At 44.8% G+C, this 12,287-nt stretch overlaps 1 protein-coding gene across 1 annotated transcript; it reads left to right on the forward strand.

The window, feature by feature from the left end:
- The first annotated feature begins 9,314 nt into the window (after positions 1–9,314).
- On the forward strand, positions 9,315–10,303 carry LOC123165391 (tyrosine--tRNA ligase 2, cytoplasmic-like). Its single transcript, XM_044583027.1, has one exon. The coding sequence runs from the start codon at positions 9,554–9,556 to the stop codon at positions 10,301–10,303; it is 750 nt and encodes a 249-aa protein (XP_044438962.1). The 5' UTR covers positions 9,315–9,553.
- Positions 10,304–12,287: the final 1,984 nt, after the last annotated feature.

The raw sequence follows: 12,287 nt of genomic DNA on the forward strand, positions 1-12,287 counted from the left end.
ATCCGGCCTCAGTGCATCAGCAAATCCAGCCATAGTTAACTCAGGAAATTGCCTACAATTAGGTTTTTGGATTGTTGGAATATTAGGCAAGTTCATGATTAATTCCAGTAAATAATTCATGACTAGAAGAGATACTAGCATGCAATAATCTAGCAAACTAGAAGAACAGCAAGACATGCATAACAGCAGCAAACACGTAACAATAGCTGTAGAAACAGACATGAACAGAGGATGTTGGACGTACTGATCGTTAGCTATTATGGGTGCGACAGTGTTGATGACGATGTTGGCGACGATCTGCTGCTGACGGCGATGAATACGACGATGAGTAGCACCGCCCGACTTGGACGGAAGACGACCCGTGATGACGAATTTGAGCAGTCGCGCACAGCGCTTCCCAAAAACCTAATTCGTCCTCTCCCGGTGCAGGATCGCAAAGACGAACGGTTCCGGAGACCTGCTCTCCCACGCGCCGATGCACGCCGGTGTTTGGGATGGAGTAGACTACGATGGCGGCGCAAGTTGTGAGATGAGGCAAAACCCTAGGTGTTTTTCGGTGTGTCTCTGGCCGCAGCCGGTAGCTGTATATATATTAGGACCAGAGGCGGTATTGTGTCGCGACCACAATCCCAAACCGACTCGGTTTCTAATTCGTATACTTACCGGACAAGAAATCAAAAACTTGTCTGCCAAGACATAAAAATAAAACGGCAAAAGGAAGCTGCGCTCCTGCAAGGAGAGCCTCGTCGGATTTCGGCGGACCATTCACGCGCATGTCGCATGTACGCGCCGCGTCGCCTCGCCTCGCCTCGCCTCGCCACGCCACGCCACGCCACGGCCCGGCCAGGCGAGGCGAGGCGAGCGAGCGCGCGCGTGTGGTTTTCCCTTTCTCTTCTCACACACCACTTACAGTGGTGTGTAGAACCCACTATATAAAGAGGTCCAACTCTTCTTCAACTTCCAAGGTGGGACTAAACTTAGCACCACCACTTGCCATTTTACACATGGGCTTTGAGATTTCAGAAATTGCTATGGGCCTAGCCCATTAATTCTAACAATCCCCCACCAGATCTCAAATACCCATTTAGAGATTTGCCTTCTCTCATCACTTGTTTAATATACCAGTGTTTCAGCAGAGACTGTTAAGTTGAACTTCTGCCTAGAACTTTAAGCTACATCCATTCACAACTTGACAATGGACTATGCCTTGAATTGCTAGTTTTGTGTGAACAGGTTTCACTCAAAGTCTTAACCAGTACCTGACCGCCAGTAGGCTACCCCGCGGTTTGGAGCTTATACGTCATACTCCCTGGTCTCTTCGTGAGCTTACTAGAGATCACCCAAATCTCATAGACTGCGACGTTTACAGTCAGAACTCATATAGGTGTGTTCTTTCAAGACTGCTCTGTAGGACAGCATCTTTGCTAATTATAGCCAATAGAACCACATTAAGGCATGTTGCCAACCTGCCTTACAGATCTGAGCCTTACAGCTCTGAGAGTTTTGCATCTTCACTTGGAGACGATCATAAGTTATTACTCTCCTCAGTTAACCAATAGCTTGTTCTTCCCAGATCCTAATTCACGGGATCTCCGATCACAAAGGTTGGGTTACTACTATGGTGTAACATCTATGGGTCTCATACCCATCTCCCTCGATGCAATATCTATCACATTTCGTGATAGTCCCTTTGTAAAGGGATCTGCCAGGTTTTCGTCTGTTTGTATATACGTAACAGTTATTACTCCGGAGTTTCTCAACTTCCTGACAGACTTCAAACGTCTTTTCACGTGTCTTGATGACTTTGCATTATCTTTAGAATTGTTCACTTTAGCGATAACCGTTTGGTTATCACAATTCATAAGAATAGCCGGTACAGGTTTTTCAACAACCGGCAAGTCCATCAAGAGCTCACGCAGCCATTCTGCCTCAACAGTAGCTGTGTCCAAAGCAGTTAATTCTGCTTCCATAGTTGACCTCGTCAATATGGTTTGCTTGCAAGACCTCCATGACACTGCGCCACCACCATGAGTAAATACATACCCACTTGTTGCGTAAAGTACATCAACATCGGAGATCCAATTTGAATCACTATATCCTTCTAGCACAGCAGGATGCCCTGAATAAGTAATTCCGTAACTTATAGTACCTCTCAGATAGCACAAGACCCTTTCTAGTGCATGCCAATGATCATCACCCGGGTTGGACATGAACCTACTCAGTTTGCTCACAGCAAAAGAGATATCTGGTCTTGTAGCGCTAGCTAAGTACATGAGTGAACCGACAATTTGAGAGTATCTTAATTGATCTCTCGTTTCTTTCTTGTTCTTTCTGAGTGTCACACTGGGATCATAAGGTGTTGGAGAAGGCTTGCTATCCATAAAACCGAATCGGTTCAAGACCTTCTCAACATAGTGAGATTGCGTTAATGTAATCCCACTCTCATCCTTAATAAGTTTGATGTTTAGAATTACATCGGCTTCTCCCAGATCTTTCATGTCAAAACTTTTCGATAGAAAAGACTTGACCTCATTAATTGCATTAATGTTTGTACCAAAGATCAGTATGTCGTCCACATACAAACATAATATGACACTATTGCCCCCACCATGGCGATAGTAAACACACCTATCAGCCTCGTTAATGACAAATCCTGCAGAAGTCAGAGTTCTTTCAAACTTCTCATGCCATTGCTTAGGTGCCTGTTTCAGACCATACAAAGATTTTAACAACTTGCACACCTTTCTCTCTTCACCCTTTACCACAAACCCGTCAGGCTGATCCATATAGATCTCCTCTTCCAACTCTCCATTGAGAAAAGCTGTCTTTACATCCATTTGATGAATGATAAGACCATAAGAGGCAGCCAAGGAAAGTAACACTCGAATGGTGGTCATTCTAGCAACGGGTGAATAGGTGTCAAAATAATCTTCGCCTTCTTTCTAAGTGTAGCCCTTGGCCACTAGCCGCGCCTTGTACTTATCAATAGTACCATCAGGCTTCAGCTTCTTTTTGAACACCCACTTACAGCCCACAGGTTTACAACCATATGGTCTATCAGTTAGTTCCCAAGTTCCATTAGAAAGAATTGAGTCCATCTCATTATGAACAGCTTCTTTCCAATCATCTACATCCGGAGATGCATATGCTTCTGCAATCGTCTTGGGTGTGTCGTCCACAAGGTATACAATGAAATCATCACCAAAGGATTTTGCAATCCTTTGTCTCTTGTTCCTTCTAGGAACTTCATTGTTATCCTTCTCAAGGACTTCCTCATGTGATTGTTCGAAATATTCATCAGTTGTACTAGATTCAGGAATTATCTCAGAAGAAAATCTAGCAATGCTATGCATATCTTTCATAGGAAATATGTTCTCAAAAAATGTTGCATCACGAGATTCCATTATAGTATCAACATGCATATCAGGTACTTCAGATTTTACCACTAAAAACCTATAAGTAATGCTCCGTTGAGCATACCCTAGAAAGACACAATCCACTGTCTTTGGTCCAAGTTTGCGTTTCTTAGGGATAGGAATATTGACCTTTGCCAAACATCCCCAAGTGCGCAAATAAGAAAGTGATGGTTTTCTCCCAACCCACTCCTCATAAGGGGTTTTCTCTTTATTATTGTTGGGAACTCTATTCAGGACATGACATGAAGTCAATAGAGCCTCCCCCACCATGCCTTAGATAAACCAGCAGTGTCTAACATGGCATTCACCAAGTCAGTCAATGTGCGGTTTTTCCTCTCAGCCACTCCATTTGATTGAGGTGAATAGGGAGGCGTCCTCTCATGAATAATACCATGTTCCTCACAAAATTCATCAAAAACTTTTGGAAAATACTCTCCACCACGATCGGACCTAAGACGCTTGATCTTTCTCTCTAGTTGATTTTCAACTTCAGCTTTATAGATTTTAAAGTAGTCTAATGCTTCATCTTTAGTTTGCAACAAATAAACATAGCAAAATCTAGTCACATCATCAATCAAAGTCATGAAATATCTCTTTCCACCTTTTGTCAACACACCATTCATCTCACAAAGATCAGAATGTATGAGTTCTAGAGGTGCCAAGTTTCTCTCCTCGGCAGCCTTATGAGGCTTTCGAGGTTGCTTAGATTGCACACAACTATGGCACTTAGAACCTTTGGCAACTGTGAAGTTCGGAATTAAACTCATGCTGGATAGCCGAGATATTAAACCAAAATTAATATGACATAAACGAGAGTGCCAAATACTTGCATCATCATTAACACTAGCACAAATTTGGTTTATTGACTTATTGCAAAAATCTGAAAGAGAAAAGCGGAACAAGCCTCCGCACTCATAGCCTTTTCCTATAAATTGTCCAAATCTTGACACGATTACTTTATTGGACTCTAAAACTACCTTAAAACCATCTCGACAAAGAAGGGAGCCGCTAACTAGATTCTTGTTCATAGTAGGGACATGCTGCACGTTCCTTAGTTGCACGATCTTTCCCGAAGTAAACTTCAGATCCACCGTGCCAATGCCACGAACAGAAGCATGTGACCCATTCCCCATTAGGACGGAAGAATCCCTTGCGACCTGATAAGAAGTAAACAGGGAGATGTCAGCACACACATGAACGTTAGCACCCGAATCAATCCACCACGAAGATGATTGAAATACTGAAAGCACAATAGGTAAATTACCATACCCATCAGTATTGCTAGCGGTCACCATGTTGACAGTCTTGGAGCTTGTTTTCCCTCTGCGGTCTGCACGTTCAGGGCATTCCTTGGAAAAGTGTCCAGGCTTCCCACAGGCGTAGCACTCTAGCTCAGCCTTGTTGAACTTCTTCTTCTTGAAAGTAGTAGTCTTGGTAGGCTTGTTGAAAATAGGTTTGTTCTTCCCTTTGTTCTTGTTCTGTGGGTACCTCTGCACCATGTTAGCAGTAGGCTGAACCTCACCTCCTTTTTCAGTGGTATCTTTAGCCCGAGCTTTTTCTTCAACATCAAGAGATGCAATCAGATTTTCAACTGATATCTCCTGTCTCTTATGCTTCAGAGTTGTGGCGAAATTCCTCCATGAAGGAGGCAACTTTGCAATCATGCACCCAGCCACGAATTTTTCGGGTAGAACACATTTAAGGAGTTCAAGTTCCTTCACAATGCACTGTATCTCATGAGCTTGTTCAACCACAGAACGGTTATTCACCATCTTGTAGTCATGAAAACTCTCCATGATGTACAGTTCACTGCCTGCATCTGTTGCACCGAATTTTGCATTCAGTGCATCCCACAGAATTTTTCCGTCGTTTATGTGCATGTACACATCACACAGACGGTCAGCAAGAACACTCAGAATGCATCCCACAAACATAGTATTGGCTTCCTGGAATTTTCTCCGATCTTCGTCGGTTATTCCCTCTGGAGCACCAACACTAGCGTGGAAAACTTTCAGAGCAGTAAGCCAGAGCGTGGTCTTCACCTGCCACCTCTTAAAGTGCACACCGGTAAACTTATCCGGCCTCAGTGCATCAGCAAATCCAGCCATAGTTAACTCAGGAAATTGCCTACAATTAGGTTTTTGGATTGTTGGAATATTAGGCAAGTTCATGATTAATTCCAGTAAATAATTCATGACTAGAAGAGATACTAGCATGCAATAATCTAGCAAACTAGAAGAACAGCAAGACATGCATAACAGCAGCAAACACGTAACAATAGCTGTAGAAACAGACATGAACAGAGGATGTTGGACGTACTGATCGTTAGCTATTATGGGTGCGACAGTGTTGATGACGATGTTGGCGACGATCTGCTGCTGACGGCGATGAATACGACGATGAGTAGCACCGCCCGACTTGGACGGAAGACGACCCGTGATGACGAATTTGAGCAGTCGCGCACAGCGCTTCCCAAAAACCTAATTCGTCCTCTCCCGGTGCAGGATCGCAAAGACGAACGGTTCCGGAGACCTGCTCTCCCACGCGCCGATGCACGCCGGCGTTTGGGATGGAGTAGACTACGATGGCGGCGCAAGTTGTGAGATGAGGCCAAACCCTAGGTGTTTTTCGGTGTGTCTCTGGCCGCAGCCGGTAGCTGTATATATATTAGGACCAGAGGCGGTATTGTGTCGCGACCACAATCCCAAACCGACTCGGTTTCTAATTCGTATACTTACCGGACAAGAAATCAAAAACTTGTCTGCCAAGACATAAAAATAAAACGGCAAAAGGAAGCTGCGCTCCTGCAAGGAGAGCCTCGCCTCGCCACGCCACGCCACGGCCCGGCCAGGCGAGGCGAGGCGAGCGAGCGCGTGTGGTTTTCCCTTTCTCTTCTCACACACCACTTAGAGTGGTGGAGAGAACCCACTATATAAAGAGGTCCAACTCTTCTTCAACTTCCAAGGTGGGACTAAACTTAGCACCACCACTTGCCATTTTACACATGGGCTTTGAGATTTCAGAAATTGCTATGGGCCTAGCCCATTAATTCTAACACTCGCTGCCTCGCTGCACAAGGCGTGCGTCTAGGGCGTCGGGGCGTGCTGGGGCTCCTGCCGTCCTCCCTCCTGGGTTGTGCGAACGTGGAGATGGAGAAGCTGGCTTGGGCCTTCGCTATGTGTTGGGCTAAGCCCCGGGCCCATTCAAAAAGATGGCTATATAATAACTAAAAAGAATTGCCACGCCCCGGGCCTGGGGCCTGGGGCCCAGATTCGCCGATCCAGTTGTAACAGAAAGATCCAAATCCTCTTGCAGGGCAGCATGAGCATAAACATGACTAAGAGGAGACAAGCAAGACTGCTTCTATGATACTCCTGTCATCAAATGGTAGCAAATCAAAATGAGTAGGATTATTCAGAGATAATTTTATCTGTAACTGTTGGCCTATTATTGGGTAGCCAACTAGCCTAGAGTATGAATACAACGAAGTATTCAGTGAAGCAAGATTGAGATAGTGTTTGTGATATTGTAGAAGGAGGAGCATCATATGAACAATGTTATAAGAGATCTGCGCTCAAACAAGCTCATGGTAAAGTATGTCTGTTGGGCACCAAATTTGGAAAAGATATGGAGTGGAGCAATACACAACAAACTATCTTAATGCCCGATGAGAAATCATCAATCCCAAACAAAGGTTACCTAGTACTCGTACATCTTTGAAGGGGAGCCTTGGCGCAGTGGTAAAGCTGTTGCCTTGTGACCCAAAGTGGTCTGACCCTTCCTCGGACCCTACGCAAGCGGGAGCTATATGCACCGGTCTGCCCTTGTTTTTTAAGGGAGTACATCTTTTTATGTACTTACTGAACAGAGAGTTCTGTGAGGTCCATGTTTTTATCTTCAGGTACAATTGTACTAACCAAGAACTTGAGTAAACTTTTACTTCCACCATAAACAAAGGTAAAATGTGTCGTAGAATAGATGATACCTTTTATTATTATCAAGGAACATGGTTCTAAGCCGAATCAGAAGTCATGAATTACAAATGATATCCAACATTCAGCTGCTTTACTGATGTTTGAGGGACAATTCATAGTTTATGACTGTGTCACCATTTCTACTGTAGCCATTCTCGTATCAAAATGATACATGATTAACTACAATTTATACGTTGCCGCAATACTTATGTGGGTCCTGTCCAAACTGGTAGTCTGGTTTGGGACAACATTTCTCCTTTCTGATGACTAGCATCTTGCCTAGTATTTTGCTGCATACTCCGTACTTGCTGATAGACGCTTTCAGATTTGCTTTGCTTGAAAGTTCCAGAGAATGATCAAGATAAAGTGACCTTATCGGATTTGTACCTTTTTGCATTAGTTCTGGCTATTCTGATGTGTATTGAACCAACAGTACTAATGTTTCCAAGGTGGTAAAGCCCAAAAACTAAAGCAGATGCATAATGGTGAGTAAATCTCTATTTGCTTAGCAGTTGGGATCTCATAAATCTGCAGAAACACTAAAAGTCTGATGTCAAATTTTTAGGCATGACAAACTGATCTTTTTCATGACACTTGACTGAAGATGTTAGTGGACGCGTTATTGCTGAGCCGAAGAAGTTTAAGACGACCAAATATTTGAGCAGTTACTCCATCAAACAAGAATAAATGTTTATGCTCACAAACTGTGATGTTTTTAATTTTTGGTAGTTTGTTGAAACAAATACAACGATGCTATTCAGATGATTCCCGTTGTCCGCTGACATTGACAAACTTGGCAATTATGATCATCTGGCATCTTGTACCGCAAACATTTGCGTGATAAACAAATCAAACAAGTGTCGTGCAACCTGGCTTCCTATGTGTTGCCATCAAAACAAATGTGGCCTGTACCGACAATTTTCAGCATTATCAATGGGTCATGAAAAATATTCAGGAAGAGCCGCCATGATTAGACGTTTTTTTTTCCTTTTTAGAGAGAAAAGAGTAGATGCTACAGGTTAGCCCACAGTGAATAAGACCACGGGCTGCAGATGATGAATGGACTCTGGGCCTATCGTTCCTACACTGCATGGTTCCTTTTCCATTTTAGAAAGAAAGAAGAAAGTATAGCCCCTCTAAACTTTAAAACTGGATTAATTGCACCTTAGCTTTGTAAAACCATTATAAATCCAATCCTGGTGGCCATCGGCAACCCGGCCTGGACGGCCTGACCTGGCCCGGACTTGCCCGCGGGCCGGGCCTGGGCCTAAAAATTGAGACCGAAGATCATGTTAGGCGGGCCTAGGCTCGTCATATTTGCGCTTTACTGAAGAGGCCCGAGGCCTGACGGGCTTTTACGTTGACCGGCCGGGCTTGGGTTTGGATTTTAGGGTTTAGGGTTTAGGGTTTAGGGTACTGGACTGGCTAGCTACTGTGTTTATACTATGGCAAGCTAAAATTTGATGACGTATATATAGAAAAAACATTTGATAATATCGAAGCTTGTCAAATTGACAACTTTTTTAGAGGCCGGTCAATTTGGTATTCAACTGGTAAATGGCATTTTTTTTTTACTTGCCAGACATTGACATACCAAATTTTGGTATTAAACAATGCATGCCATCAATTTGCATGGATAAAAAGCCCTTGCTACGAAACCTCACTAAACCCTACAACCTATCCTGTCCTCGCCGGCGGCGTGTGCTGATCGGATTTTCGAGTAGCAATGTTGGCGCGGGCGTTTACGCTGGTGAGAAGCAAAGGCACCCAATGCCCCCCGCTGAATCGCTCCGTCCAGAGCTCCGGCGCTCTTGGCCGCTGCTCCCACACGCCGCCGCAGCAGTTTTACCGTCGATTGCTATCTGACTGCACCTCCCAAGAACAGCACCCACCACAAAATCACAGCACGGGAACTCGTCCTACCTGCAGTACCTTCGAATCAAACTGGATCAAGCAGAACAATTCCTCCCCTAAGGAGAATCCAGCCGATTCTTGTCTTGAATCTTTATCTACTGCAAACGATGATGCTGCAGACCACAAAATTCATCAGAGGTTTGCGCTCCTGAGGAGCATAGGGAGTGCACCAACGAGGACGACCTGAGGGCGCTGCTGAAGAAGAAGAACGCCCCGGTCTGCTACGTCTGGTGCGATCCCTCCCCGTCGATGCACATAACCAAGGGCACCACCATGGCGATCAACGTGAACAAGCTGCTCGAAGCCGGCTGCAAGGTCAAGATATTCATGGCGGACTGGTTCGCTCTCACAAACCACAACGTCAGTCTGAGAAAAGTCCATGACGTTTGCGCGTACACCACCGAGATGTGGAGAACAGTCGGCATGCACCTCGACGAGGTGGAGCTCGTTCGCGCGTCGGACGAGGTCAGCCGCGACACGCACCGATACTGGCCGCTAGACATGAAAGTCGCGAGGAGGACCAAGCTCAGCGACATGGTGGAGTGCATCCTTTCATCGAAGGACATGAGGCTGTACGGGAGCTTCCTGTACCAGCCGAAGGGACTCTTCTCCGACGAGGTCTTCGACACGTGCCTGCACTCCGCCGCCATACTGTCCCGCGACGAAGCGGACGTGTGGCTGCTGGACATCGGCCAGCGCGCGAGCAACAAGGTGGTCGAGCGCTACCGCGAGCGGGAAGCGGCTATGCGCGAGGATCGGCATCGGCCGGTCGTCGCCTTGTCCCACGGCGTGCTGCCCAGCCTGCTCGAGTACCCGGAGATAGAGATGTTCGGGGACCCAAGGTGGGCGATCTACATGGAGGACACGGAGTGGGAGGTCGGCCGGGCGATGCGGAAGGCGTTCTGCCCGCCGGGAACCGCGGACGGCAATCCGTGCCTGGAGTACATCAGGCAGATAATCTTTCCTCTGTTTGGGAAGTTTGAGGTGGCCACGTTGTAAGTGCATCTAGTGCCACTCCTATTTGATTTTGGAGTATTAACGACAAACCTGGTTGAGGGACTAATGTGTTTGTGAGAATTGCAGGATAACACAGGTAGTAGTCCCTCATTGATTCGGTTTACCTACCGGAGATGACCCCTAAAAATGTATGAAGACATTGAAGACGGTGGTGGTATGTGAAGATATTCACATTGAAGACTATGACAAGAGAAGGCATTGCGTGAAGACTATGGAGCGCGAAGACCTAGTTGTTTCGTTGTTTCCTTTTCTTATTTGTTGAGTCGTAGGAACCACCGTACTGTTAAGTGGGGTCCGAGTGAACAAAGTCAGAGTGACTGAAGTGATGCTCAACCAAAATCCTATGTCTTCGAGCGAAGACAATGAGAGCAGATCTTATCCAGAGCTGGATGAGTCAGCTTTACTTGTAGCCCAAGTAAAGTTGCCGCGTGTGTTTGAAATTTGACCGTTCACTAGTAGAAAACAGGGCTTTGGTCACAGGGCAGTATTCACATTAGTCTCGGTTCAGTCACGAACCGGGACTAATGTGAGCATTCGTCCCGATTCGTGCGGCTAAGGCATTAGTCCCGGTTCACCTGGGCCCTTTAGTCCCGGTTGGTGCCACGAACCGGGACTAAAGGGTGCGATGCCCAACCTTTAGTCCCGGTTGGTGCCACCAACCGGTACTAATGGGCTTTGAGGCATTAGTACCGGTTCATGGCACAAACCGGTACTAAACGTCCCATTTTGAAACTCTACCCCCCCGGGACCGCCTATTCAGTTTTAGAAAAAACAAAAGAAAATGATGGAAATGTCAAAAAATAAAATAAAATAAGTTTCCCATGTGATATGTGGTCTAGTTGTTGGGAAAATTAACAAATATGAATTTCGACTTTATTTGCAAAATCTACAAATGGGCATAACTTTTGCATACGAACTCGGATGAAAAAGTTTTTTATATGAAAAATCATCTACTCGAAAAGTTACATCCGAATTTAACTGGGGGAACCCCGTTAAACATTTTCAAAATCCTCAAAAAACCTAACGGAAAAAAGTTACGGGGCTTTTATGATCTAGAGTGGAAAAATCGAAAAAAATTCAAACTGTGGTCAAACAATGGTCAAACTAATTATTCTAGAATATTAGTGTTACTAAATAATTATTTCAGTTATTTTGAATTTTGGTCAAATCTGGTCAAACTGTGGTCAAACAATGGTCAAACTAATTATTCTACCATATTAGTGTTACTAAATAATTATTTCAGTTATTTTGAATTTTGGTCAAATCTGGTCAAACTATGGTCAAACAATGGTCAAACTAATTATTCAAGAAATATTAGTGTTACTAAATAATTATTGTTTTTTAAAACAATAGTTTCAAACTCAAACAGTGAAATGTGTCACTTCATGCTCAAGCAAAATTCCTGAGGGTTAATAGGATTGACATCTTACTATTGTCAGGAAAACAACAAGTGCAGACTTGGAAACGAGGGAGAATAGAACCCGGAAGTTAAGCGTGCTCAGGCTGGGGGAGTGGGAGGATGGGTGACCGTTCGAAAAGTTAGATGATTTGGAATGATGAGGGGTGATTAGAGATTAGAAGATAAATTGAGCAGTGATGAGGGGTGATGATTAGAGATTAGAGGTTAAAATAATTCAGAAATTTAAAAATAAAAAAAATCATAAAAAATCATAAAATTTCCTTTAGTCACCAACCGGGACTAAAGGTGGAGCTCCACGTGGCAGCGGCCTTTAGTCCCGGTCCGTGTAAGAACCGGGACTAAAGGGGAGAGGCATTAGTAATGACCCTTTAGTCCCGGTTCAAAAACCGAGACTAAAGGGCCTTACCAACCGGGACAAAAGCCCCTTTTTCTACTAGTGGTTGGAACACGTGTCAGTTCCTTAGTGACCCAGGGTCATTTTGGACAAATCAGGTCGGGTTGCCTAGTGGCTATAAATAGCCCACCCCCTACACCATAAATTGGTGG

This window comes from Triticum aestivum, chromosome 7D (genome assembly GCF_018294505.1).
Source record: "Triticum aestivum cultivar Chinese Spring chromosome 7D, IWGSC CS RefSeq v2.1, whole genome shotgun sequence".
In the NCBI taxonomy this organism is placed as follows: domain Eukaryota; kingdom Viridiplantae; phylum Streptophyta; class Magnoliopsida; order Poales; family Poaceae; genus Triticum; species Triticum aestivum.

Bases quoted from the DNA above. Each gene is read 5' to 3' on its own strand.
- LOC123165391 (XM_044583027.1), top strand. From the start codon at position 9,554: ATGCACATAACCAAGGGCACCACCATGGCGATCAACGTGAACAAGCTG.